Source organism: Labrus bergylta, chromosome 18 (genome assembly GCF_963930695.1).
Source record: "Labrus bergylta chromosome 18, fLabBer1.1, whole genome shotgun sequence".
Classification (NCBI taxonomy): domain Eukaryota; kingdom Metazoa; phylum Chordata; class Actinopteri; order Labriformes; family Labridae; genus Labrus; species Labrus bergylta.
In genome coordinates this window covers 23,009,232-23,036,990 of record NC_089212.1, presented here as the reverse complement: position 1 = coordinate 23,036,990, position 27,759 = coordinate 23,009,232, and the positions used below count along the sequence as shown (strand labels likewise).

The window sequence follows — 27,759 nt, the reverse complement described above, 5'->3', positions numbered from 1 at the left end:
CACAATATTAGCAAATTTAAACACAATATAATATTAAATATAAAGTAAATAATCACTAAAAAATATCAAAACTAAGAATGGGAATATATACAACCAGGATTTAACTTAGCATTACTAGTCTAAAATATTAGATTAAATGTAAATGTGCAAAAACAGAGTTGTAAATGGACAGTATTGACATAAGTTAAAGTGCATGAGTGTAGACATATCAGCAGAGACTATTCAATATAACGGAGAGTAGACAGACAAATGAAATGAACTTGAGTGCAGGGATAATTTGTAAATTTAAACATGTGCAGAACAGATTACAGTAAGGAATCTGAAAGAAATGAAAGAAAAGGTAAACAATCTGATTCTGTATTAACAGTTTTTAAGTTTTCTTCCTCGTTCTGTTAGTTCATGGATAAGTAGGTCTATTTTGAGAACATATTGTATGATGTGTTTGGTGTTATTGTGACGTACTCATAACGAGCAAATGAATCAAATTTGATTGAATGGATGACTACCTTTGCTACTTTAAATATTTGTAATTGTATTATTGACCTACACATTACTTGCCATTTTTATTGCTTTTAAACCTTGACAGAAAATATTAAATATTCATAACAACCCGCATGAACTGTTAGAATAACATTAACGTTACCCGGCACTGTGACTTTGGAAACAACAAATGACATAATAAGACAAGAAGAATACAAGTTAGGACAGTTTTTAATTTTATTCAATAAATACCAAGAAGTAAAACCTCATTTACAGTACATGTTAAAATCAAGATGTTATGAGCCTGCCTGTAAATACCTGATCCCTGAGTTTGACAGATGCATGGTCCAAGATTTTGCAGCATCATTTAAAAAAAACAAAAAACTAAGCTACACTTGACACACACTTCTACTACAGTATGGCTTATCAAATAGTTTATGGCTTTGATATTGTTAGCGACCTAAATTCAGAATGTAGCAAAGTTCGTTCAAGTTTGAGATACAGTATATTATACCTCTGGAGAAGCCTGAGAGAAACACCATCCATATGAAAGTAAATAAATAATGTAGAGCGCAAACTGAATTAACAAGAGCAAACAAGATCTGCATTTCTCTGAATCTACCCGATATCAGCAGGCACACATCTTATTGTAACATTAAGGAAGTTTACATATACAACAGCATTTACCCACACTTGAGGCTGTTGCACTAGCATCAAATGCAGCATGACTTTACATTTATTCAGCCCTGAGTAGATTCTAATGTATCTAAGGTGCTAACAGACGAGTACATGCACACTGGAACTCCTCTTATCAAAGTCCTACTTTGCAGTCGAGGGAAAATCAATGTCGAGGTCTGCCTCACAAAATGAAACTGAAGGCTTTTTCTGTGGCTCCTCATGAGCCCAGTCAAATGTGTTCTCAGTTCATAGGTTATATTCTATCAGTATACGCCTTCTTGTTCTGTCACTGTACAAAGCTTTCATCATCTCACCGAGTAAAGAAAGAGAAAAAAAAGAAAAATGGCAGTAGTCCATGACCCGTAGGTAACTCAGTCTTCCTCAGGGAACTTGAATTTTGCATAGACGATGAGCATGACTATGGACATGAGGACACACAATGATCCAATCACAAGGTAGGCAATGCCCAGGAACTCATTCTTTCCCCCCATCCAGGACACATTGCTGAACACCACCTTCTTCCTCCCGTCAAAGCTCAGGACAGGATAGTCTGGGGGACAAAAAGTCAAGGATATATAACAACAAAATAATGGTAAACAAAAATATTTAACCTAGTACCAATACTCCAATTTGAAACAAAGATACTGTTTATCTTTATACAACAATTATGTATTTAAAAATATATATAAAATCAAAAATAGGCCTTAAAGGTCACTTATTATGCAAAATACACTTCATGTTTCTCTAACTCTTATATGCGTGCCTAGTCTCTCAGTCCTCTCTGTCTTCTGCCTGCTCCTCTTTTCAGAAAACGTGTGCTCAAATACAGGATCAGAGTGGATTTAGAACAAGAAACTTCACAGACATGTTTTGGGGAGCTCTGAGACTTATTTAAACTGGTTGAGAATAGAATAATATGTGACCTTTAAGCGGACATGCCCATTTTATTGATTCTGTTTTCCTGTGATAACAAGTCAAACAGAAAAAAATAGGCTGTGATAGGCCAGGCTACGACATGCCATGCCTTGGGCTTTTGCAACTTTGGGTCGACAAAACAACCAGAAATTACTCGTTACCACAGAAAAAAAAAGGAGAAGATAAAATCGCAGGAGAAATCGTAAAAAACATGAATATTGCATGTGCATCAGTGACTTAAACTTGGAAACACTGTAGATTTGTCCTTTAAGTTGAACTTTGTTCCAAGTCATAAGAACATAAGAGCTAAAAAGCTTCAGGTAGGCAGCAACCAACCCCGTGATTAAGAATTTGTGTAGCTTATTTACTTATGTCCGAAAAATTTGCCTGCTTTATTCTTCATCTAAAAGAAACTCCTGAGTCACTGCGCCCTTATAAAAACACAACCACACCCAACCGGTAAAACAGGTTGGACTAAAGCTGCTGTTGTTGAAATAGGACACAAAACATGTGCACAATGTGATGGCTGACCTTGTTAAGCCGATATCTTTTCATGTGGAGCGACAAAAGGATTTGTTTAAAGAAAACTACCTTAAGATGAGGCTTATTTTACAGAGTTATGCTGCATTGTTTTTCTCATTCCTAACACATGGCAAAGGTCATTCTCATAACAATGTCAAAAGTAGTGTTGTAGTCAAAACCTCACTGACTGAGAGCAAGACATACCCGAGACGAGACCAAGACATTTAGGGATCGAGACAAAGTCAAGACCATAAATATTAATGAAAAATCATGAACTTGTTTGCAGCGGGATGTCACTCACTTAGTCCCTAACACAGGGAAGGTTATGGCCGTAACCGGGGGATACAAATCAAACTACAAATCAATTGAAGTTATTTGATCTTTTAGAAAGAGGCGTTTAACTTCTAATCACAGTAATGACTCTGAAAAATCACCTATCAGTGGTGGTCTTAACCGTTCTTGATTTAATCTGAGACAGAGACAAGACCAAGTAAAAATGCTTTCCATTCTGAGATGAGAACTTAAAAAAAAAAAAAAAGTGGTCTCAAGACCGGTCTTTAAAACAAAACAGGTTTCGAGTAGTGCAACACTAGTCAAAAGATGCACATTAAAACAGATGCATTTAAATATCTTATCTCCCCGCGTAAGTGGAGGGATAATGTTGTATGCTGAATGAAGTTTAATTCTCTCTTACTAAAATTAAACATATTTTGAAACAAATTCTGTTTACTTGTCTTTCATTAAATCAATCGCTCCATATTCACACTTCAACTTTCAGAAATTCAACTTTAGAGTGATATTGGCAAGATATTTGATAACTCAATCTGTGAGACATAATATGATTCAGAGTACATTATAATCATGTGAATATGTCAAACAATGCTTATTTTGGCTTTTGCCTGTTTTTCTTTGGTGTCCAGATGCCTGGATTTAAATAAAATAAAACATAGTACTCCTGTTAAATAAGACTTCCCTCCATCATCCCACACTCGGTCACCAGTTAAAGGATACTGTAGACAATCTCAAGGGAATAGTTTCCGGCGGGCAGACCCGATGCGTAATCGCCCTCTGTGATTCTCCGATACAGCTTTCTGAAATCAGGCAGGGCTGCTGTCCTCATCCACACCAGAAAATCCTGATTGATGAAGCCGTTGTTTGAGGTGTCTTCTGTGTCCAACTCATAAGCAGCCTGGGGCCAAGACGGAGGTTTCACAGTACCTGCAAGTCAAAACTTTCAGCGTGATTTTTCAAACATAACAATCGAATGTGATGTCATCTAAAAAGTCAGACCCAGAACTCGTCATGAAACACACTCAGCTGGGCCGCCAAGGATAGCCTAGAGGTTATGTTGAGCGCCCCATGTACAGAGGCTATAGACCTCATCACAACCGCCGTGGGTTTGAATCCCAACTCCACCTTTTGTTGCATGTCATTCCCCTCTCAAACATTTCCTGTCTCTCTTTATCTAAGAAGAGCAAAAAAAACCAAAAAGATTTAAAAAAAATTAAAAAAGGAAAAAGAAATGCAATCTGCTAAGAAGTCCTAATCAAACAGAGGACAGCAAGCTTGTGTAAATTCAAATCTAGATATTACCGTTGAATGCATTCCTCAGGGGTGTGACAGAGGGGTTCCTGTATTTGGTGTTGTAATCCGTCCACCAAGCGATCCCTTTTCCATCCAGTGGCACCTCCTTCTTCTGCCCGTTGACAAGCTGAAACAGCTGGAAGGTGTCTTTGCAACAAAAAAAAAGCAAACACAAAAAGGACTGACGATCAATACTCGTTAGAAAGAACATGAACAACAAAAACCAAGACGTTCATTTTGACAGGTCTTTACATACCATTGAACATGCTGTTCGCTATAGCTCCACATGGAACAATCGGTTTGTTTCTGTCATTCTGGAAGGGGAAACAGGCGTCGTCGGGATTCTGCAAGAGAAACAAAAATGTTGTAATTTTCCATACAAATGTTTAAAAAAAAAGGAGGACACATGGATTCAGTTTCTCCCTTGAAGGCACTGTGTGTGTGTGTGTGTGTGTGTGTGTGTGTGTATGTTTTTTGCACCATAAAAGTTTCTTGTGTTTTGACTCACCGTGAAGTAATCCAGGTCTCCTGTCAGCTGGTTATAATCTATGGACACACTGTACTTCCTCTGGTTCTGGAAGTAGTTGGACAGACCATAATAGAAGAACACAGGCCCCTGTGGATGAAAAGAGAATCGCAGAAACACAACCAAGAGGGGTCAGATCCACGAGTTCCACTCTGCTTTTAAAACTCCAATGTGTTAATTTGATATTTGTATGCAACCTTAAAGAGACTGTCGATGTCGAAGTTCATCACACAGTCACATTTTTTGCCAGTTTGATCTGAGCACTTGAAGCAGGGTGAGGATTGCTCGACACCGGTGTAGTCAATCTGTGAAGGGAGAAAAACAAAAGGTTATTATTCATTTTTGCATTATTGATGGCTACAACGACTCCAGTGAGTGTTACTGACACCACACCTTTTTCAAATCAAGAACAGAATATCCCTTACACAAGTTAAGTCTATAAGTAGACAGAGGAGGGACTCTAGGAAAAAAAAAAACAGAATCATTTTAATGTTTGCTTTAGGTGTGTTTTCTTCTCCCGTATTTTTATTGTCTTGCTTCCTCTCTTTTTTTTGCTGGTGATATTTTGAGTCGCTACCCTCAGCATGACTCCTCTCTGACTTGTGTTTTATGGTCACGGGTCTTACCTCCAACACCTGGATGCTCTGGGAAGTGACAAAGAGGGCGACGCCGATGCCGATGAACACCAGGCCGATGCTGACAAACCCTGGGATGACGATACCAGCTGAGAGCATGGGCTGCCATGCTGGGAGCCTCTGCTGAGTGTAGGCTGTGTTGTCAGGCCGGTTCACTAACTCCTTCACTTCCTTCACCATTTTGTTTTTGGGGGGGCTGCTCTGTTGGACAGATTGTTAATCAAGTCACCAGTTTGCACTTGTTTGCAGCATGTCCTTAACATTACTTTATGTTTATGTTATAACACCAACATGTATTAAAAAAAACTCTTTCTATCTTAAGGGAAAATCCATTATTCTCCTTACTCTTAAGGCTCACCCATTCCTTTTCCTCAAAGCTTTTTCTACGACGTGTCAACTCATAGTTTGAGTAAATGTATAAAGTTGTAGCAGCTTAACCACTTAATATAATTTATATTAAAAGTTCTATGTACGCAATCCAAACCATAATATATATATATGTGTGTTAATATATAACACAAAGGATCTTACAAATGTAAATATCTGCAGCACCCATATTTGCCCCGTGGCCAAATACAAACAGTAGGATTGACGTTTTACCTTAAATATTAACCCTCACTTTTTAAAAGAAGTTAGGAGTTAGGCATAAACATATAAACTCTCGATTGTAATCAAAGTTTGAGGTGTTACTTACACACAGCTGCCTCAAAATGGAGAAACAAAGGAGTCAAACAAACATCGGTATGCTTCCTTGAGTATTAGGTGCGACGGGGAAGCTCACCTTTACCTGTCTACCCCCCCACCTCACCTCCTGCACATCCTGTTCTTCACGCAGCCTGACGTCACATCGATAAAAGATTAACAAAGAGATTGTTTGGTTTCCTCACAAACCTTGAAAACCGAGATAAATAAGGCTGATATTTTCCTGATTCTTAAAAAAAAAACCTCATACTTCAAAATAATTACGTTTTAAAAAGCACTGCGAATGAGAAAACTTAATAAAAAAGTAGAATAGGAGGAGTTTTGATTCTCCGCCCCCTTTTTTTTGATTGACAGTTAGTTAAGCCAATCGTTTGACTTAGGGGTATTGGGTAACACGCTCGATCCACCAATCACAAAGAAGTTAATTGAAAGGAACCCTGCGACTGTGCCGTCTTTGTGTTGACATCTTCGGAGGTTTGAGAGGTAACGTTTATATTTTCTAAACTAAATATCTATCTGTATTAATGTAGACAACGCTTCCTGAAGAGGGGAAGATTGCCTCTAAATTCCACATACCGTTTATCAACTCGGACCCTTTTGTTTAGCACAATTGGCCCTTTTTTCTTTTCCCTTCGCACCTGCTCCTTCGCTACAGTTGGTGTTAGCTAGCTCTCATTGTTAGCTTTGTTAGCTGCCATGGGGCGGTTGTTTTGGATTCAATAAAAAAAACAGACTCGAATATACATTTTCAGTGCACGTTGTTCTCCCAGCATATCCAACGGACTCGTTATTTTATTACCATGTGTTGTGGGGAAGCCGCTGTCATGAAGAATCCGCTATCTAACGCGAGCTAACGGTGTAGCCTTGTTAGCTTGCAGCAGCTAACTGGCCGAGCTCAGGTTGCTAAGGCGACACAAAGGGGTTTCTGGAAGTGGGCTGTTTATCCTCTGAATATTACATTAAACATCAGGGATTTTTAATGCTACATTATTGACCTTTTTCTTGAGTGGGATCTCTGATTTTGCAGTATCAGGGCATGTGCAAGCTTTGACAAACAAGGGAGCTTGCTGTGCTTTACTAAACATGATGCAAAAGTCTTGAGTGTTATCAGAGCACAACAACTACATGTTTTACAAAAATTACAATTTGTAACAATTTACAATATTTCTGGTTCTGTCTTCATTTCTTAGTGTTTGAATGGATATTACCAGGTGCACGGAGAAATGGGTAAAACAAGACAAGATTACTGTAAACCATGGCGCTCTCATTTCATAAATCATGACATTCATGCACAATGTGTTACTGAAATCAATTCAGATTGTGGTAGAGCATCTCCTCCAGCTGTCCAGTATATGATGGGGGTGTTAACTCTATGGCAGGTGCATTCAGTGCCCCCCCTAAAGTAAAGTGATCAGCCAATTTTACCTAAATTAATTCAGTAGTTTGACATTTGTAAGTCACTGGAATTTACCATGAAATATATCGAGTTTTTAAGATATATCGATATATTTTCAAGCAAGATGTAGGGTAAGACAATATCGTTAATATGGATATAGTTTATGTTGCATTAAAATAACGTTACAGAGGTGCCAGGTCACCTTTTTGTCATCTCACTGATGATGACTGACTGTCTGTCCCTCTTCACCCTGCTCCTCCTCTCTCTCTCTTTTATTGGATTTAAGGAACATTTTTATTTTATTATATTACTTTATAAATTCACAAATAGGTAGTTTATTTTTCCATGTGTTTTCACTGTTAATAAAAGACATATCCATATATATATCGAGTATCGCCATTCAGCTAAACAATATCGAGATATGAGTTTTGGTCCATATCGCCCAGCCCTAGCCTGAATGTGAATGTTTTATATCAGTTGATGGATATAATTAAATACCAATGTGTGTAATATTTTGTATTCTCAGAACCTCAAACCCAGGAAGGAGGTACACAACCATTCTTTTTTTTCTTTTAGTTGATTGCGCTTAGTTTGCACAATTCACATTTCATCATATTCATCTTTTCCTTAGGAGTATTTTATTTTGTATTTTCTAACATTAACTAGTTTGAGCATTTACGTTTTAACCATTTCACTTAAAAGAGGATTCCATCTTGTGCTGTTGTATACCACCATTTAGATTTTTCTCTTTGTTTTCCCCTTTCTTCAGGAGAGGCCTCCAACATCCTCCATGATGCTGTCAAGCAAGAAGTCAGACGCTGGCTCCTCTTCCTCCTCCACCTCATCTTCTGCAGGAGCAGCAGGAGGTGATAGGGCTCCGGTTTCTGATGCCCAGACTGGTCCTTCAGGATCAGCGGCAGGCCCTATGGATGTAAAGAAAAAAGAGAGGTCTTCCCCTAGTGGGGAACCTGGTGGAGCCCCTTTGCCCCACCATGGGGGGCCTGGGGGGGCAGACCAAGACGCAGCTGAAGTTCGAAGAACGAGTCGTCGCAAGCGAGCGAAAGTAAGCATCAAATGGTTGTATTTCCTCCCTCTACCTTGAGGGAGGAGAAGATTTCTGCAGATAATTGAATAAATAAAAATTAAACAAAAGTTAGTTTTACCTGGCAGAAATTTGTTTCATACAAAGTGAATACATGTGGCATCATTTGAACTAATTTCTCCTTGTCTTTGCAGAGACGTTTTTCAAGATACTTGGGCCTTTCTCCCAAAAGAGATATTTCCACCTTAATGTAACGTGGGATCACAAAAGCCAACCATTTACCGTTACGTTGGTTTTAATGTTGCTTTTATTGTGCCTACCGTTGCAGGTGGAGTACCGCGAGATGGACGAAAGCCTGGCCAATCTGTCGGAAGACGAATACTACTCTGAGGAGGAGAGAAACGCCAAGGCGGAGAAAGAGAGGAAGCAGGTCATCCCGCCTCCAGCGCCACCAGTCGAGGAAGAGAATGACAGTGAGCCAGAAGAACCTTCTGGTGAGAAATTCAAGTTGTCCAAGTAGTAACAGGAAACTTCTGCACGATCAAAAAATGTCTCTCTCTCCTGTCTTTGATTTCAATTCATAATTCCCAACACATGAAAGCTGTTCTTGGTGGTCTTCACATGATCTTGCGTAACATTCAAAGCTGTTGTTATTGCAGTGATTTAGTTTGTTTATTTGTAGGTGTAGAGGGAGCTGCTTTCCAGAGCCGTCTGCCTCATGACCGTATGACATCCCAGGAAGCCGCCTGCTTCCCGGACATCATCAGCGGACCCCAGCAGACGCAGAAGGTTTTCCTCTACATACGCAATCGTACGGTTAGTGCTTTTTAAGTGCATTACTTTATGTTAAAAAATTAAAGATTCAATAATTTATTTTCTTTATCACCACATAATAATTTACTTTTACCTCATGCAGCTCCAACTGTGGCTGGACAACCCGAAGATCCAGCTGACCTTTGAAGCAACAGCACAGCAGCTTGAAGCTCCATACAACAGTGAGAACTAAAATTTGAATTATTTCCTACATACATTTTTCCTCAAAGGTCACAACCATACAGGCATTATGTGACGACGTTCTCTTTTCAGGTGATGCTGTGCTGGTCCACAGGATACACAGCTACTTAGAAAGGCACGGTCTCATTAACTTTGGTATCTACAAGAGAGTCAAGCCTCTACCCAGTGAGTTCACTTCATTTAAACACAAAAAGTTACTGTGCTGATGTGTTCTGATAGCTACTGTTGGTGGAGTAGTCAGTGTATTGATTATATCCAGTGAACTCACCTCTTGCTTGTTGTTGCAGCTAAAAAGACCGGGAAGGTTATAGTCATTGGCGGAGGTGTTTCTGGGTTAGCAGCAGCCAGGCAGCTACAGAGCTTCGGGATGGATGTTACTGTATTGGAGGCCAGGGTAGGTCTCCAGCAGGTTTTCTATTCTTCTGTCGTGTAACGCCAGTCTGTTATTTGTATGCATCATTTAGTGATTGTATAAAACTTGTTTAATTTTCATAGTAGACACAGAGATAAGTGCACTAAATGCTGTATGGTATACATATGTTTTTGAAGGGTTACCATGACAACCAAGTGAATAAAGTTAACCTACTTCGCTTTAGTTCTGTGTTTACAGGTGCCAGATGTTTGCCATGTCAGCGTCAACATTTTTTCTTAATCTTCTTCTTCAGGACCGTGTTGGAGGCAGAGTGGCCACATTCAGGAAGGGCAACTATGTAGCCGATCTGGGTGCCATGGTGGTAACAGGCCTAGGTGAGATCCAGACTCAAATGTATTTCATGTCAAAGCTTAAGGAAATCACAACATTAAGACCATGTATCCTTAAACCCTGCAGCCTAATCCTGTGCTTTTAGGATGCAGGTTTTTAGAATGTGAGTGCTTATTCTGAATAAAACATGATTTGAGGCTAAGACAGTTGTGGTGTTTTCACAAATTCAAATTAACTCGTGAATATTTTCAGAAATAATTTGGATGAAAATTGCCGGATTTTTCATCCCAACATTACACAAAATGTTTCCTTCCAACCCCGTAGTAAAATGTCACCGTGCAGTTGGGCTGAGCTGATTTGTAAACACATGGCAACATTCACAAAAAGAGCGAGCAGCGATGAGGATGTTTATGTCATGTGACAGTTTTTGGGGTCAGGCTGTCCTGAAATGAAATGAGTGCATGTTTGAAAACAGCTTCAGAAAGGGGAGGAGTGACTACTGACTCTGCTTTTACTTAAACCCACCAGTAGATGGTGTCGGTGTCCATGTGTGTGCAGCCATGATCAATTGTGTGTGTGCTTGTGTTATTGCCAGGAGGGAATCCCATGGCAGTGATCAGTAAGCAGGTCAACATGGAGCTGGCAAAGATCAAACAGAAGTGTCCGCTGTATGAAGCCAACGGCCAAGCTGTGAGTAAAACGGATCATTCTGAATCAGTAACCTGACTTATCTGCCATCGCCCTGTCATAGGCAGTATTCTCAAGTTACCTTGTTAGCAATAAATATGCTTTGTATTTATAAACATGAGTGTTCTGACTGATTTCTGCAAATAAATCTTGGTTTTCTTGTGACGCAAATAATTAACTTCACTGCCTGATGGATTGTAAGAGTCTCATGCTGACATTTTTAGATGTGCATTAGAATAAGTTCACATACAAACATCTACCCTCGAGAAAAAAACATCAGTCACAGCAGTGTGGCTGCAGCTGCATTAGATGTATGTATCCAAATGACATTTAAGAAAACCAGGACCTGATGTTGTTTACTTCCTTAAATAGAAGATGTTTATGCACAACAGTTTCCTCTAGTGTAGATGTACTTCTGTGTCTGATTAAATAGCTATTCTTAAAGCCTGTTGTTGTCCTGAGGCAGTAATCTGGTTTTCCATGAGCCACAAAAACACAATGAGCGGTGGATTCGCTTAAGTGCGTACCCTCGCGTGTCATCAACAACAGCTCCAGTTCCCTTCAGAACTGAAAACAGATATAACCATAATGCAATTTACATTTCAAGTAAACAGTGTTATCCCCGCTCATGTTTGTTTCCGACCATCAAGAGGCAGCGACAGTAGTAGGATGTTTAGGTTCACGTTCAGGGCACTTCCACTGCTTGACCACGGGGCTCCTGGAGCATCTGCATCATGTGTACATGGTTTCCTCTACTGCAGCAAAAGGCAAACTCGGTGTCATGTGTTTTACTGTTGAGCAAAGCTGTTTGAGGTCAAAGTTGAGATTACTAAAAATGTTTCTCTCCCCCATTCCCCCCCTTTTTTCTTCTTTTCATGTTCCATGTTCATCCCTTCATGAACCACTAAAGGGGGAACGGTGCACAAGCGTAAGTATCATTTCTGCCTCTTGAGTCTGCCATGCTTTTTAAACTCTTAATATTTCTGTGTGACTGACTTCCTGTGTCCTGCATGTGTCCAGGTGCCAAAAGAAAAGGACGAGATGGTGGAGCAAGAGTTCAACAGATTACTGGAGGCCACCTCCTACCTCAGCCACCAGCTGGACTTCAACTTCCTCAACAACAAACCTGTTTCTCTGGGACAGGCCCTGGAGGTGGTCATACAGTGAGTACGATGCAGACTACATGAACGCAAACACACAGGAGAGGGGGGGGCAGATTTATCATGCACATGTGTACCTAAAGAAGAGATGCATACAGATGACTACAAAACCTCACATCTTGTGTGTGTATGTGTTGCAGGCTGCAGGAGAAGCATGTTAAAGATGAACAAATAGAACACTGGAAGAAGATTGTTAAGACTCAGGAAGAGCTCAGGGATCTTCTCAACAAGGTGAGCACAATATTCACAGCAGTACTACTACATTCATTTCTTAATGCTATAGAAATGCCGATGCCAGAGTTTAGAACATCATGACAACTTTTCTCAGACATGTGATGTGTCAAATTTCATCCAAGCAAAACAAATTTTTCTTGTTGTTTTGTCCGATGGGTTAAAAAAAATAAAGTTAAAGTTTCCAGTTTCCCTCTCTTTTTATCTCCAAGAAGCTCATGGTGTTCCTCTCTTTTGTCTGACTCTAGATGGTGACCACTAAGGAGCGGGTGAAGGAGCTTCATCAGCAGCACAAAGAGGCCAGTGAAGTCAAACCACCCAGAGATATCACAGCAGAGTTCCTAGTCAAGAGCAAGCACCGCGACCTCACAGCACTCTGCAAAGTGAGCTCCAACTCTTTTTTTTTTTTTTAATGTATTTGTTCTGGAAAAATAAGACAAACATCATCAAAGGGTGACCTAAAAGAACAGTCCTCTAACATTTCCTACTGACATTGACAAGTTGTTGTCCTGACACTTTCATTATCCCTTCAGTTCCTTTGGAGCCTTGCAAAAAAAAAATGAGGCTGCAGGGGCCTCACGTCATTTATTCAAAGCAGTTCTGTTTTAATGTTAAATCCTTCCAGCTGTGGTGTTGTGGCTGTAGCATAGTGTCTGTGTTTTTAGTTGCTGTAGACTTAACTCCCTTGACGCAATATTAGATTTCCTGATTTTGATCAGTAGGTGAACCTGCAGGTCAGGAGGTTGTGGTCGTTTGAGGAGGGAAACTTTTGTTGTTTGTTTGTTTTAAATGCAGAAAGCAAAGATGAAATAATTGTATGAATATTACTAGACTAGGAAAAAAAAAAAGATATCTTCAGGTTTGATGCTTCACAGAATTTAATGCTGTTAGATCCAAGTCGACCAGACAGGCTGTGTTTAAGTGGTTTAACGCCACGGTGGGATGTATTATTAGAGCGAGCGCTGCTGTTTTATTTTCGGTGCGTATAAATCACTTCCACTGCTGCGATGTGTGTATTTTAGAAGGCGGCTCTAGTTGGTTTAAACACAGCTGGTGTCTGAACTGGATTTGTCTGCTACCCATGCGCGTACTCGGAAACCACTTCAAGGCTTTGAATCACTGTCTGATTGTCTTTATGTCTGCGGATGTTCACACACACTTTCAGTCAGAGCAGTGTGAGCGTTTACAGTGCGTGTGTGTGTGTGTGTGTGTGTGGGGGGGGGGGGGGGTGGGGGTGTTGTCATGGCATTCATGACCACATCATATAACAGGCAGGCCAACAAAAGGATAGCAGAGTCAGGACTTCTTTTGCTAGGATTTTTTCCAGTATTCAATCCATTTTTTTGTATTTTCCCACGTCAAATGGCGAGCTTGAAAGCATCATTAGGATGTTAAACATTTGTAGACTTGACTCAGGGAAGCTGTGTGTCCCGAGGCTTGACGTGCTAGGTGGTATGACCAGACTCTGTTGGTGCTATTGTGGTGAACAGACGAACAGGTTGAGTCAGCCCTTCTTTTTAAGACTGCTTGTCCTTTTCCACATGACCTGAAAGCCTTTTGGGTGTTTACCTTGAACTCACACTGACACACACACACACAAGCATGTACCAGATGCTCACATGAAAACCAGTAGACATCACCCGCTTCAAAGTCTGACAGCAGTTCAGTTGTAGAATATATAATAATATAATATATAAAATATGATATATCAACAAATAATACCTTTAGTGTAGTGTAAATGTTAGCACTATAGTGTAACATAAACAGAAAATGAAATCCTCTTCTCGGTTGTATTTTAAGGATCTTTCAATATCCCAACATGTTTCAATCCAGTTTTTCTCCTCTGTACATGTTTTCATTATATCACACGTTTCCTGCAGTGATAGCTTGATGGTGTAAGAACCTCCTGTGCTGTTCTGTTTTTGTCTCTGTGTAGGAGTACGATGAGCTGGTGGAGATGCAGGTCAAGCTGGAGGAGAAGCTGCAGGAGCTTGAGGCAAATCCACCAAGGTAACAAATCCTGAAAGTGGAACACAAGAGTGAAAAAAATAAAACATTTCTCTGTGAACCGAGATAAGAAAAAGGTGCATGTGTTAGCAGTAATTTGAATACAGCACCAGAAAAAGAGAGAACGAGACTAGCTCAACCAGAATAAGTAAAACACAACGATAGCACATTTTAGCAGAAATTCTCTAGCCTTCATTTTTTTCGAGGAACAAATCTTTCAAATTATCGAGTAAAAGAAGCAGCTTGTTGCTCTGGTTGGATCAGTACATTTGCCCGTGATGTAACTGCGGATCTTCTTTTATTTATTGTTCTGATTCAGGAGCAATTATCACCTTAACGTCAGGTTGTCATTAAGGATTATGTAAATACTTCTCGTTGGAGCCCTGCAGCCCTTAGAGACCGGTGTTTACCTGTGTAGTCTTGTGGCGGACTTCCTTTTTTTTTTTTTTACCTCATAGTTAATGTGATACGTTTAAATATATATTTCTACATTTGCATCAGTTTGACTTTTCAGTTTGTGCATGAGTCAACATGTCGCTCCGATGTTTAAATATCTGTCAGTTTTCATCGACATGTCTCTTTCCCTTCCCTTCTTTCCCACAGTGATGTTTACCTATCATCCAGGGATCGGCAGATCCTCGACTGGCACTTTGCCAACTTGGAGTTTGCCAACGCTACGCCCCTCTCCACCCTTTCTCTTAAGCATTGGGATCAGGTATGTACATGTACCCATTGGATTGTATAGTCCTGGTGTTTTAATGTAAAAGTCCCAGAGGGCCTCTTCAATCATATGCACTACTGTTGTCTTAGAAATGTAACTGTGCTACTGGGCTGAAAGTTCATAAATCATTCCACAGGACGATGACTTTGAGTTCACCGGCAGCCACCTGACAGTGAGGAACGGTTACTCTTGTGTTCCTGTGGCGCTGGCTGAAGGCCTGGACATCAAACTGAACACTGCAGTGCGCCAGGTTCGGTACACGGCTTCAGGTACGCACACAGTGTGAAGTCTGTCGATCTCTTCACTGATGTTTTTTATGGATGCACAGTGAAAACAAGTTGTTCATCTGTTCACTCTGCAGGCTGTGAGGTGATAGCAGTCAACACCCGCTCCACCACCCAGACCTTCATATACAAGTGTGACGCCGTGTTGTGCACCCTGCCTCTCGGCGTGTTGAAGCAGCAGCCCCCTGCGGTGCAGTTTGTTCCCCCGCTGCCCGAGTGGAAGACGTCTGCCATTCAGAGGATGGGCTTCGGCAACCTCAACAAGGTTTTTACTATTTATTTTTATGAATGTGCGCATGTAGCTTCCTGCCTTTTTACCCTGTTGTCTCTAACCGGTTCTCCAAACTGCAGGAGTTCATACTGATTTCTCCACATTCCATAAAACTGAAATATGTTAAGTCTGAATAGTCTGACATATAAGCTGGAAGTTAGAGATACAATCCTGCACAGCATAACAGTGTAAAAGCTCCTCTCTTCAGACTTCTAGTCAGGTCTTAAATCATGTATTGTGTTTCCAGCAGAACCCTCCTTCCTGTTTCTTTAGGGAGACCTCCTGCTGCAGTGTCCTCATGCTAGGAATTTGACCTTGACTTGTAGTTGTAGTCGTATCCCCTCCATGTTCATATATTGGATTTTCCATGTCCGCAGCATCCAGCATGAATAATCGCCCTCCCTCAGATATAGGATGGATTGAAAGTCTGTCAAGAGCAATATTTCTGCTCAGTATCGGAGGGGAGAGGTAGTCCCGGCCTGCTGGCGTGCGGATGCTCATTGCCAGTATGTTTGAAATCGGATCAGAGTGCTCATCCTGCGCCACTCCCAAACCCACCAGCTCTTCTCTGTGTGTTGCCGAGCATCATCTGCATCAGAGTACTTTATCTTCTAAATCTGCTGCAGCACAGAGGAGAGAGTACTGCATTATTATGCAATCTGAGCTGCTACTAACAGCGTGCATCCAGCAGAGGGCGCCCTGCCATTCACACTTAGCCATAAGTTTTGCGGTGTTGGCAGTAAATGTGCTGAAGCTGAACTTCCCAGACAGTAGAGCTTTTGATTCAAATACACACTTTGATTGGTTTAGTGACTGTGTGTGTGTGTGTGTGTGTGTGTGTGTGTGTTTGTTCCTCCCTGTCTGAAGGTGGTGTTGTGTTTCGACCGGGTGTTCTGGGATCCCAGTGTCAACCTGTTTGGTCACGTCGGCTCCACCACAGCGAGTCGGGGCGAACTCTTCCTTTTCTGGAACCTCTACAAAGGTGAAAAAAAGAGATCCATACTGTTGTGGAAGATAAAACGATGCAGAAGGATATTTCTGCTGTTTGCTTTTCTAATACATCCTTAAAAAAGTCTCTGAAACAGAATGTGCCTTTTTTTTTCTTCTTCTTTTTAGCGCCGATCTTACTCGCCCTGATGGCCGGTGAGGCGGCGGGCATCATGGAGAACATCAGCGATGATGTGATTGTCGGACGCTGCCTGGCCATTCTCAAAGGAATATTTGGAAGCAGCGCTGTGCCACAGGTACGAGAGTCGAGCCGGTGTCTGGTGTCTTTAGTTTGCATTCTACCATTGATTAAACCCCAGTCCACACACCACACTACATTATTTCTGAGTATGTTGTCCACATAGCTTTGAGTTCTCTTCAAATACGACTTCATCATGTTTGTTGTTTACAGAGAAGTAGTGGCGGTTTGTGTTTTTTAAGCTCCATCATTACAGTTTTCTCTGTTTTTTTCCCCCCACTACTTTATGTGGAATGTCAAATTGGTTCCTGAATTGACCCCTTACAACCAGCACGACTTTTACACAGCGAGCACATGTTAAGGGCCCTCAGAACTCGAGAGTCGCGTCCAAACCACCCGTCATAAATCATTTGCTTCTGGTTTCAAACGGGGCTCAAATCACACGCGCTGAGGCCGCCGTGTGGAACTGTTTGCCATCCAGCTGTTTACAGGTTTCCCTCGAATATATATCGCCGTGGAGTTTCCCCTAACAGTTTGTGTTGTTGTTTGTTGTCATGGCAGCCGAAAGAAACTGTGGTCACCCGTTGGCGTGCGGACCCCTGGGCGAGGGGCTCCTACTCGTACGTGGCGGCAGGTTCTTCGGGTAACGACTATGACCTGATGGCGCAGCCCATCACGCCCGGACCGGCTATTCCAGGAGCCTCACAGGTTAGTGTTGTTTATGTTATGTGTGTGAGAAGGCGAGGGCATGTCAGCCTGACGGTTATATTTAACCACGTTTTGGGCTGTTTGATGTCTCTCTGCTGATTGATGTGAATAAGTCATGATGCGTTCTGGCGGTATACTACCACATATTTTTTTCCCTTTGCACCAATCTCTCGTTTTCCTTTTCTGTTTTCTCTCTCACGACGGTCCTGCATCGCTCTTAATGTGTTTTTTCCTCTCCCCCCCTCTTAGCCTGTCCCTCGTCTCTTCTTCTCCGGGGAGCACACCATCAGGAACTACCCCGCCACAGTCCACGGCGCCCTGCTCAGCGGGCTCCGCGAGGCGGGACGTATCGCAGATCAGTTCCTGGGTGCCATGTACACACTCCCCCGACAAGCCACGCCCACAGCCGCCAGCAACCCTCCGCAGGCTCAGCCCACCCCAAGCGTGTGAAAATGACTCTCCCATTTTTTTTTTTTTTCCCTGCCAACTCTGGACTTTCACATCATTCATAGCAGTTTCTTTTTCTTTCAAGAAGTTTAACCATAAACTGTTATTTCTGTACGTGGAAATCTTTGAAGTCCCACACACAACTTTGGGTCTTTGCCTTTTCTCAAATAATGACACTGAGTATTTTGTGAAGTTGACACACACGTAATGGAGCCCATCAGACTTTTATTTAGGAATATAATCTACTGAGGTATAGAAAGTCTGGGCCCTGCTACAGGATGAATCAATCCAAATATTGTTACATGTAAATGTAATGACTCATGTGAGACTTCATAAATATACTAACCTAGCCTTAAAAAGAACAGAAGCATAGCATTTCATTTAAGAAATCTATTTATGTCCCCTGTCTAAAAAAAACGTAATGTGCACACATCGAGACATGTGAAAAACACGATTTAAATCCACTAAAACTGTTCAGCCTGTCTAAGCTAAAGACGTTTCCCCTCTGCTGTCACTCAAAGAGGCCTCGTCTTGTTTGTCTTAAGGCTTAAAAACGTGGCTCTGTACTGTAGCGGTTTACCTCCTGAATTTATTTCTGACATTTAGGTTGCAGAGCGTAGTGAAAATAGTTTGAATTAAAAGGTAAAAAAAAAAAGAAGAAAAGAGACAGATATACTGAAAGAATTGTGAATGTTTTGTTTTTTTGTTGCAATAGCAGTTTTAAGTATTTTATTATGGTTGTCATGGCGTCCTTTTTTTTTTATATTGTCCTTTTTTTTTTGTTATTAAAAGAAGAGAGAAAGTTTGTCTTGGATCGTCGGTGTGTGTTTCTTCTTTGGAGTTTGAGCAGTGTGTGCAGGGTGACATCTTTCAGCTCGTGAATTCAGAACAAAGTACTTCCTGTCCTGCAATCGCGTGTACATGTTTGTTTGTTTTTCTGGACTTGCACATGCATGTTCAAAAGTAACATGTCCCGCTTCCACCATGACCCTCAAGTGACCCTGCTTCACTGCAGAGTTTGGCTGCTTCCCAGGGTCTGTGGTGCTGTGTGTGTGTGTGTGTGAGGGAGGGAGAGAGATAGATAGATGAGGGTCCCTGGCAGCAGCTCCTCATAGTGGGGGATCTGATGAATGAGAGGGGGGGGGGGATTAAAATGGTCAACCATGAGCTATGAGCTTCTCTGTGGAGTTGTATTTCAGGGCTCTGTGCCCCTCAGTTTCCATTCACTCTTTTGCGTCACACGCCTTGTTTTCCCCCTCAGAGATGTGGTTTATTATTATCCCGACCAGAGGAGATGTTTGATGTAACAACGGTCATTTGAGCTGAGGGTTTGCATGGCAGCACTCGAGTATTTTCACCTCCTCGGTAAACCAAAGGCAGCAGTGTGTGTGGCTGTAAACTGGCAGTCCATGTGGGCTTATAACTATTACGAAGAAACAAACCCTGATTGATTGATGGAGAGGCAGACATAAAAAGTGTTATGGGGGGGTTAGGAAGTCCTTTGGATGAGAGGCCGCAGCGTGTCTGAGCACATCTCATGTTATTCATAGGCGTGAGGTAGAATAAACACTCATACAACTACAAACACCTCCCACATACTCGTGTGTATTTCGGACATCATACATATTCATCACTAACATGACGGATAAAAAACTAACCCTGCTGATTGGTTAGGTTGTGTCAGTCAAGTATTTTAGCCACTCTGAAAGCTTGACTGTAAACATGGAAGTGTTTATTGAGCATTTATAATCCCCAGAGGATGAATCCCACTTTACCTTTGCTGCCAAAAGGAAGTTGTTTTTTTTTGTAAATTGCCTCATTGCAATCAAATTTTAAACTAATATTCATGTTCAGGGTGGCTCAAAGAGGTGGCATGGGCCACGCTTGAAACCTGATTTTCATTCGCGATTTCCCTTGTCAAAGGCGGGACTTGATGTGTTAAATTTTGTATTTTTATTTATTTGTATTAATTTTCAAAGTTCACAACAGCGAGAAGGTTCCTAGTTTGAATCCAAAGCTGCTCGCAACTTTCTTTACATTTACATTTAAATTGTAACTTTGCACATATCTTCTTTTTTGAGTCCTTAGAGAATTAAGGACAATTAATATATAGTTTTTTTAATGTTAGAAAAAAAACATATAAAAGGGAGTGTAAAATCTATTACATACTTAATTGTTGGTAGTTTATGCAGTTTTGATTAGTGGAGATAGAATGGGTGAACAAATACGATTTGTGTGTGCATGTGTTCACACAGGGTGGCCCGGCCATGTTGGGCTGGGCCACCCTGGTCAAAGAAGTCTGGATCTGGCCCTGTTCATGTTCCCCTTTGAAATCTTAAATGTCGACCAAATATCTGCAAAACTAGCAGCCATCAGTCCCATCAGCCTCAGCTGTACCGCTGCTCACAGCTGACGTGCTCAGGTATGATGGCAAGTATGTAAACATTATCCCACGTGATGTTAGCATTATCATTATGAGCATTGTTCACATGCTGATGTTAGCATTTAGCTCTCAGCACTGCTGGAACCTGATGGAGTCAGTAGCATGACTGATGAAAGTTTAATCAGCTTCTTGAAATTACATAAAATCCAGAAGTTCTTAATACAACAAGTTCAACAGGATGACTCCTCTTTGAATGATCACATCAACATCCCACATACTTTCCCCCTGACACCTGCTGTAGGCCGGTAAGGCTCTTTCTCACTCCTCCAACTTCCTCCTCCTCCTCCTCCTCCTGCTACACCACACAGGCCTGCAGTGCCACACTGAGTCATTTCCATGGTTGACTTCACAGCACTAATTCAGGTCAGGCAGCGCTGAGGCTCAGGAGTACCAGGGTCCAAACAGGCACCGCTGTGTTCGAGCAGCACCTCCCCGCCTCTGAATTTAGGACAGATTAAAACCACACAGAGGCAGGAGACACATGTTAACCCCTGACTACAACCACTTTGTCTCATGGCACAAATTGACACCGAAAGATGTTGAACTTAAAGAGATGGTTCTTATTTTTCGAATGTCCTTATCGAGACGCGCAATATGAAAATGTTTTGATATCTTTGATTGAACTATGATTTTTTTAAATTGCCCAATGCCAAAGCAAGAAGTGTAGTTTTTCTTTTTTCTGCTTCATGGTCGTCTCCACCTGCACATAAAATGCATGCAGCTGAATTCAACATGTTGAGGCCTGTTCTCTGGAGCTGCAAAAAAACACTGCTGGGAAGTACAGGAAAACGCCAGACAGCTTGAGGTGAAATGAGTGAAAGGAAAATATTTGTTTCCAGAAGAAGTCTCCCAAGATGCCCTGAGAGCAAAAAAAAGTGACGGATCATAAAAGAGAGAAAAGATAAGAATCAGTGAAGTGTTGGTGATTTCCACGTGAAGTCAGATATTTAAAATGTGTCGATTACGGTGATTTTTATCTCAGCTTCATTTTGCAGGAGAAGAGAAAATGCTGGCTTTCACAAATCGAGGCGTTAACTGTGAAGGAGAAAAGCTGTACGTGCTGATTTTGCATTCCTCAACAGCTTGTGGTTTCCTCTTTCTACCTGACCAATTTGCCTCATTTGTCTTCCTGCTTATTTTGCATCCAGTGGACACACACACACACACCACCACACACAGAAAGGGTGTACCGCTATGAAATCACAACTCGCTGAGCTTGTTCATGCAAAAAAGCACTAGTAAGATATAACACACACACACACACACACACAGGATCCAACATGGACGCGTGTTACAAACAGCTTTGTATTTATTCTTTATTGGAATACATATGGGTTTTTTGCTGTACAGTTGGCAGCTTCGAGAGACCTACATGCAGAGTGCGCCAGACACAGAAAGGTTAAAACATGCAATATGGATTAAGTCTAAAAAAAAAAAAAAAAAAAAAAAAAAACTGGAGTAGAAGAAATCAAACAAAAACCCCCACAGCGTCTTTGCCGACATACAGAGAAGCAAAACTAAAATCATAAAAACCCTTTTGATGCGATTTCTTTACACACACAGTTTGTTTGACACCTCTGTGTGTCCTCTTCTTCTTCTGCACACAAAATAAAAACCCTCAGCAATAAACTAATGTTGATTGTACAGGCCGGAAGTTCTTGTGTCTGTGCATGTAAGAGAAATGAGATGTCATTTTTTTTAGTTCCTACTATATTATTCCTATAAGATTACTCGTGTGCGTTTATATATAGATATATATGTACACATGTGTTTCTGGAGCCTGCACACTTCTCTCTTTGGCAGCACTTACAAACATACAGCACAGAAGATGTACGAACCCTGAATTTATGAGCGAGGGAAGAACAGAGCAGGCCGGAGCACTGAGCACGAACACATGTTGAACCTCTCAGTTCTGCACACTGGCCTCTCCTCCGACTTGAAAAAAAAACCCGCACATAACTCTCATTGTTGGATGACTATGACACGAGCCCTCTCTCTCTGATCTGTTAGTGTGCAGCCCATGTCTCCAGGTCACGAGAAATGTCTTACATTAAAACAACAAACACACACAAAAAAAAAAACACAGGAAGAAGAACTCTCCAGGAGTGTGAGAACAAACAAAAAAGATACATCAAAAAAATATCATTTCTTAAAATCAGGATGGACAAATACTTAATATAGTTCAATAATAAGGCCCACTTTACAAAATTACAAGAGTTTCCTTAAATAAAAATCTATCCGATATATCGTCCAAAATAAGACATCTTTTTGAAATAAAAACATAGAAGAAGAAGTAAACAAAAAAAGAGACAACCCCTATAAAATGTTTGTTTTTTTCTCTCTCCTTATTTTTCAGCATCTTAGAGAGGCAGAGATCCATCAGCTCTGCCTCGGACTGTAAACTGGAAATACTGTGGAATGATTTTGGCACACTGTTAGAAGGCTGAGATGCAGGAACAACGGGGGGTTTGCATTCGCCAATTTCCTTTTCTGAACTGATGAGATGATTCTGAAAGACGGTGGTACATTCAGCGAACGGCTTCTGAGATACAGTTAAAGTACAATTCTGCTTCAAGAAAACAAAAAAAAAAGAAGAAGGGGACTTTGTGACAGAGGGGACTAAGGGGGCATAAATCGTTTGAGGTCTTAAAGTTAAGTGCTGGTTAAGTGCAGATTACAGCCTACGACACCCACTGATACCAGGACCCCGACCTCACAATGGAGGCCTTTCAGAATTTTAAAAAAAAAGGGCCCGCTGCCCGACAACCTGGCCACGCTAATCTCCACTAAGTACATTCTAGTTCTACTTTACAACAAGGGCAAAACAATGACTTGTCAATAACGGATGTTTATGCAAACACAGGCTGAGTTTAAGAGGTCGGAAGTTCACTCTTCAGTTTAGTTAGCGGGGGAAAAGCGGAAGCAGCATCATTTTTCTTTCTTCACTGCTCAGCACCTTTTGTGACGTTCATCGTTCACAGAAATGTCCCAAATATTCTGCTCTGATTCTCTGATTCAAGATCTATAATTCAGGAAGGAGGGGAACCAGCAAGAACTCTGATACCGAAGTCTTAAAATCTGTAAAATCATCACTTGATTCCTTGATGACCCATTACTACATTCTACTGTGTCGACACTTTGCACGCTCTCGCGACCAATAAAATGTGAGTATTAATCTGCAGCCTCAAACAAACAGAGCTCAGCCAGGTTTTCAGTGGATGTTACAGCTGGGTGTTTGTGTTCTTTGGGGGGGGGGGGGGCGTTGTAAAAGAAGAACAGAAGTGTGCATAGCAGAGGATGGAGTTTCATTTTGCTGCGTTTTCTCTTTGAAGCCGTTCTCCAGGAGGGAGACCCTCCAACGCGTCATAAAACCTACTGTTTCCGACAGCTGGACTCATCCTGGGAAAACCTGACTCAAATACTCCCTACAGGGGTGAGAGAGGGGTTAGAAAAGCAGACCGCTGGAGGAAAGTATAGAAGAGATAAATGAAAGATTTGCTGCACAGTGTTGCAGAATGAAAAAAGTGAAAGTGTAGGATTGTCAGCAGGTTGGATTTTATCTTCTTTTTTTTTCTGGCCAGTGGGGGAACAGGTGGTGCAAAGGGGGGAGCGAGGAAGAGGTCGAGGAGGGCGTTCATGTTAACACTTGCATCACTGAGTTGCTAAATACAGATATCCTGACTTCACAGTGATGTCATCCTCCGATATATTTAGAAATCTTTGCATTCCCACTGTGACAAACACTCGTGCACAGTTGTCCGTCAGTGACCTCTGGGGATCTGCAGCAGCTCACAACATCACCTGTTGAGATGTGGAGGTCTAAGACGAGAGTCCTCGCTCGCATATTAATAACACACACACACACAGATGGACGTCCACACCACATGTATCTCTGGCAGCATGAGCGCAGGACATTCGATACTCTCTCGTCTCTTGTTTTAATTCTCCCTAAAGTGGACAGCGCTGCCAAGCCGTCCGTCTCCCTCTCTGCTGTATTTAGAAGCCCTGAGTCAAGATGTAGAGACAGGATTAGATGCAGCCCTGACCTCAGACCTTTCAGCTTTCCCCGGGAGCTGCCCATCACAGTCTGGTGACAGCAGGCCCCCTGGTCTTCAAATAAAAATAAAAAAACCTTTTGAACCAAAAACGAGCTTCAGAACTTCATTCAGGAAATCCGAGAAAGAAGAAGAGAGGAAGGAAGGGAGACTTGACTTCTCTAAAATACTCCAAGGAAAAAAATGGGAGACTCAAGAAGAGATGGCGGTCCCTCTTGGTAAATAAAACACATGGCAGCAGAAACAATAATAGAGGGAGCACAGAGCGTCTTGGCACGAGCACTGAGAGCTCTGAACAGTTTGTCTGCTCTGTTTTTTGCTCCATCATAAAGCCGGCAGCGGCCGTGAAGAGGCCACATGGCAATCCTTTCTGCTCCGCTGACAGACAACATCCAAAGGACATTGCTTTTTAGGGCGGTGCTGCCTATTTTTTTTTTTTTTAAAGGCTGCTTTGAAGTCGGGATAGAAACAATCTCAGTGAATTTTTGTCTCGACATCCTTCAGTGAGATTTTTTTTTTTTTTAAACTCTAAAACCAAAAATACTTTTTACGATGTTCAACTCGACAATCCTCCAAGTGTGAAATGAATAGAAAGCTGAAGGTCGCGGCCGGTGTTGCATGTTGTTTCTCTGCATGTGTTTCCTGCTCTTTGTTTTCTTACTATATCTGAAGGCACAGGAGAACTCACAGAGGATGTTTCCAGAAAAAGGGTAAACTATTGAAAAAAATACAGATACTTATATTTGGACTTTAAAGACGAATCAGTGACAAAAAGGAAACCTGCCACCTGACAGACCCCTTCACAATAAAAGAACCACAATGTATGCAGTGAGGAAAACACATTACAGACAGCAGAACTAAGAAATATACTCAGACTGAGCGGCCTTCCCGACTACAAACAGCATTTGAAATCTGTAACAGCAGACGAGTCCTCTCTCGGTTACAGCACGCCATCGCCTTGTTAGACAGACGGAGAGAGAACGCAGTTGAGTTTCATCAAGCCATCGAGCAATTGGTCATTCAGCATCAAACATTCATACATGAAGCTGTGGGAAGTTTACAAAGTCTGTCACACTGCGAGTGAGTGTAAAGTTTCAGCAGGAGCCTCAAACATCAGAGAGAGAGAAAGTGATAAATGAGATATGCACCTTTTACCTCGACGGAAAAAAACACCAAACATTTTATTACTGGCCAATACGAAATCTTTTCCTCGACGGCACCCCCGTTTGAAATACCGACCACGAGTCGATATTAACATAATAATACATCTCAATCAAAAAAAAAGGAAAAGAAAAGATGAGACGATTCGCACGGCGAACCCGGTCACACACACAGGCTGCTGTCTGTGGTTTGAAGTCTTGTGTGTCCTATGACTGGCTGGCTTGATGAAGAGAAAGATGTCCACCCTCGCCAGGCCAGGATTGCTGGTAATGTGAAGTCCAAACGTTCTGCTAAAACAGAGAATCCGTTTCTCTAATAATACACTTTCTGTTCGAGGACGATTGCATCAGCTGTAAAACAAAGCACCATGGATACTGTAGCATGATTTGAGGTTATAAGCAACACCCTTCCCCTTGTCCCTACTTTTTTTTCTTTTCTTCTTCCACATGTGCATTGCATTTCTTGGCGTGCAAACTATGACTCTTTTTCTTTTTTTTAGTCCTGATATGTGTCGAGCAGGGAGGGAGAGGATAAATGCAGAACAGGAAGCGAATTACGACGGATCAAAAAAAATCACCTGGTGAAAACGGCAGAAATCATTAAAAGAAAATTAAAAAAAGATTGTCGGTTATTATCTGCTCCTTTTATGCAGCCCAGCAGCGGTTATTTTTGAAGCTAATTGCATGCTGAGTCACAACCTTTCAAGTGCTTTTTCATTCACTTCTCAGAAACATGCAAATGTTTGCTCAACATCGTAGAAATCACCAAAATTGGATCCAGTTTGAGGCTGCATGCCAGAGAGCGGGGACCAACCACACTGCAGAGTTCTGCACGTGTGTTTTTTATGGTTTAGTGGAAAATATGTGCGATTAAAACCTGAAAATAACACCAATGAACAAGAAAGCAAATCAAGTTGGTTAAAATTTATGTTAATTTGATGGGTTAGCTTAGCATAAGATGGTAATTCGCTTCCTGTTTTTTGGTCACATTTAAGGTACAGAGCCTTTAGTCTGTGAAGAAATCTGCATGGTGATCCATCCCTGTGACATGACGATGCTTTTTTTAAAAACATCACACTGCTGTTGATTCAAGATCGGGTTGTTATGTTCCATGATATATAAACGCTGATTATTCTCAAATCCAGCTCCACTGAGGTCACTGTAACGGGTCCTTGTGAGTCCTTTCTTCCTCTCCGGCATGCAGGAACATCTGCAGCAGTCCCCTCAGCATCCCAGCCTCTCCCTTGTCAAGTTTTTCTGGATTACACTATAATACATCCGACACGAGAAGCGGAAGAGGATACACGGGCTGGTGAGGAGACCTCCAAAAAAAACAACAAAAAAAAACACTGTACAGGCACTGTCTTTCCATTTACGTCTCTTTTGGGACAGAGACTGTTCCGGATAGGAAGAGTGCGGTCCACCTTCTCAGAGTCGGAGTAAGGATGTCTGTGGTTTTGTTGTTCTATATGGCTGCAACTTTCTCTTTTCTTTTGCTCGCTTTAGAAGCAGTAGATGTTGACTTTTTGGAGATGGTGAAGCCATGAGTTGATGGGAGACGGATGTTTGGCCCCTCCTTGTGCCATTGAGAGCGTAATGGGGTGCTGCTGTGAAGAAAATGAAGAGAAAGAACTTATTTGAATCCTTCACATATTGACAGAACTATTCATCACGGCCTGTAATTTTCTAAATGTCTTTTTAGAGAGTAAGCCAGAAAGAACGAGGCAATTAGGGGCTTATTATGTTGGGAATAGTAACAGTGTATAATTTGGTGCTCATCCAATTAAAACTTAGGATTCTTTCAGTCCAAGCACAGGACATCAACTGTACAGTCAAATATATGATGTGAGTTAGTGTGCAGCTCAGTGTTTGGAGTTTCCAGTTAAATGCTTGCAGGTTTAGCTGTAATTCAGCTCACCTTAAAGGCTTTATATGCGTGAAACCAAAACAACTGGCGCTGCATTGTTGTGTTAGCATGCTAATGCTAGCGATCTTTATTATGCTGGTATCTTCACACTGCATGTAAATTTACCTGAAATGAGCGTGATCTAGAAACACAGTTAAGCAGTGAGTACAGTATGTTATTCTTCTTTTCTCTAGTCCCTCAATTAAACAACTTTTATACACGAGGGGAGGAGTCAGCCGGCCATCCTGGCGATGTAAACAAAGTGAAGATAGGACTCTGAAAGCATCACAGACAGT

At 41.5% G+C, this 27,759-nt stretch overlaps 3 protein-coding genes across 11 annotated transcripts in view; 1 reads left to right on the top strand and 2 right to left on the bottom strand.

The window, feature by feature from the left end:
- Window positions 1-703: 703 nt before the first annotated feature.
- Window positions 704-6,189, bottom strand: tmem30b (transmembrane protein 30B). 2 transcript variants are annotated; one of them, XM_020647974.3, is made up of 8 exons: window positions 6,035-6,189; window positions 5,332-5,541; window positions 4,903-5,010; window positions 4,688-4,795; window positions 4,436-4,523; window positions 4,189-4,326; window positions 3,607-3,813; window positions 704-1,708 (listed from the first exon to the last, which is right to left on the bottom strand). In XM_020647974.3, exons 2-8 carry the CDS (start codon window positions 5,518-5,520, stop codon window positions 1,530-1,532), a joined length of 1,017 nt encoding a protein of 338 aa, XP_020503630.2. In that variant the 5' UTR covers window positions 5,521-5,541; window positions 6,035-6,189; the 3' UTR covers window positions 704-1,529. The 2 variants fall into 2 exon arrangements, with proteins under 2 accessions (XP_020503630.2, XP_065803852.1); XM_065947780.1 differs by having other exon boundaries at window positions 5,332-5,536; window positions 6,035-6,173.
- A 248-nt stretch (window positions 6,190-6,437) lies between these two features.
- On the top strand, window positions 6,438-18,706 carry kdm1a (lysine (K)-specific demethylase 1a). 7 transcript variants are annotated; one of them, XM_020647994.3, is made up of 23 exons: window positions 6,459-6,525; window positions 7,233-7,269; window positions 7,965-7,985; window positions 8,208-8,501; window positions 8,809-8,974; window positions 9,163-9,296; window positions 9,397-9,475; window positions 9,567-9,659; window positions 9,782-9,888; window positions 10,160-10,241; window positions 10,793-10,887; window positions 11,795-11,812; window positions 11,905-12,047; window positions 12,185-12,275; window positions 12,524-12,658; window positions 14,212-14,285; window positions 14,886-14,997; window positions 15,140-15,272; window positions 15,365-15,552; window positions 16,426-16,540; window positions 16,675-16,802; window positions 17,306-17,452; window positions 17,702-18,706. In XM_020647994.3, the coding sequence occupies exons 2-23, from the start codon at window positions 7,240-7,242 to the stop codon at window positions 17,900-17,902; spliced, it is 2,586 nt and encodes an 861-aa protein (XP_020503650.1). In that variant the 5' UTR covers window positions 6,459-6,525; window positions 7,233-7,239; the 3' UTR covers window positions 17,903-18,706. The 7 variants fall into 7 exon arrangements, with proteins under 7 accessions (XP_065803806.1, XP_065803807.1, XP_020503650.1 ...); XM_065947733.1 differs by having other exon boundaries at window positions 8,806-8,974; window positions 9,169-9,296; XM_065947732.1 differs by having other exon boundaries at window positions 8,806-8,974.
- Window positions 18,707-21,633: 2,927 nt separating this feature from the next.
- The window catches only part of luzp1 (leucine zipper protein 1), a 51,602-nt gene continuing 45,476 nt past the window's right edge, over window positions 21,634-27,759 (bottom strand). Inside the window, exon 8 of one of the 2 annotated variants that reach the window (XM_020647980.3) lies at window positions 21,634-27,161. The gene's annotated coding sequence lies outside the window, so the exon portion shown is untranslated. Of the gene's footprint in view, window positions 27,165-27,759 lie in introns of both variants that reach the window. The other variant, XM_020647979.3, reaches the window with a different exon arrangement.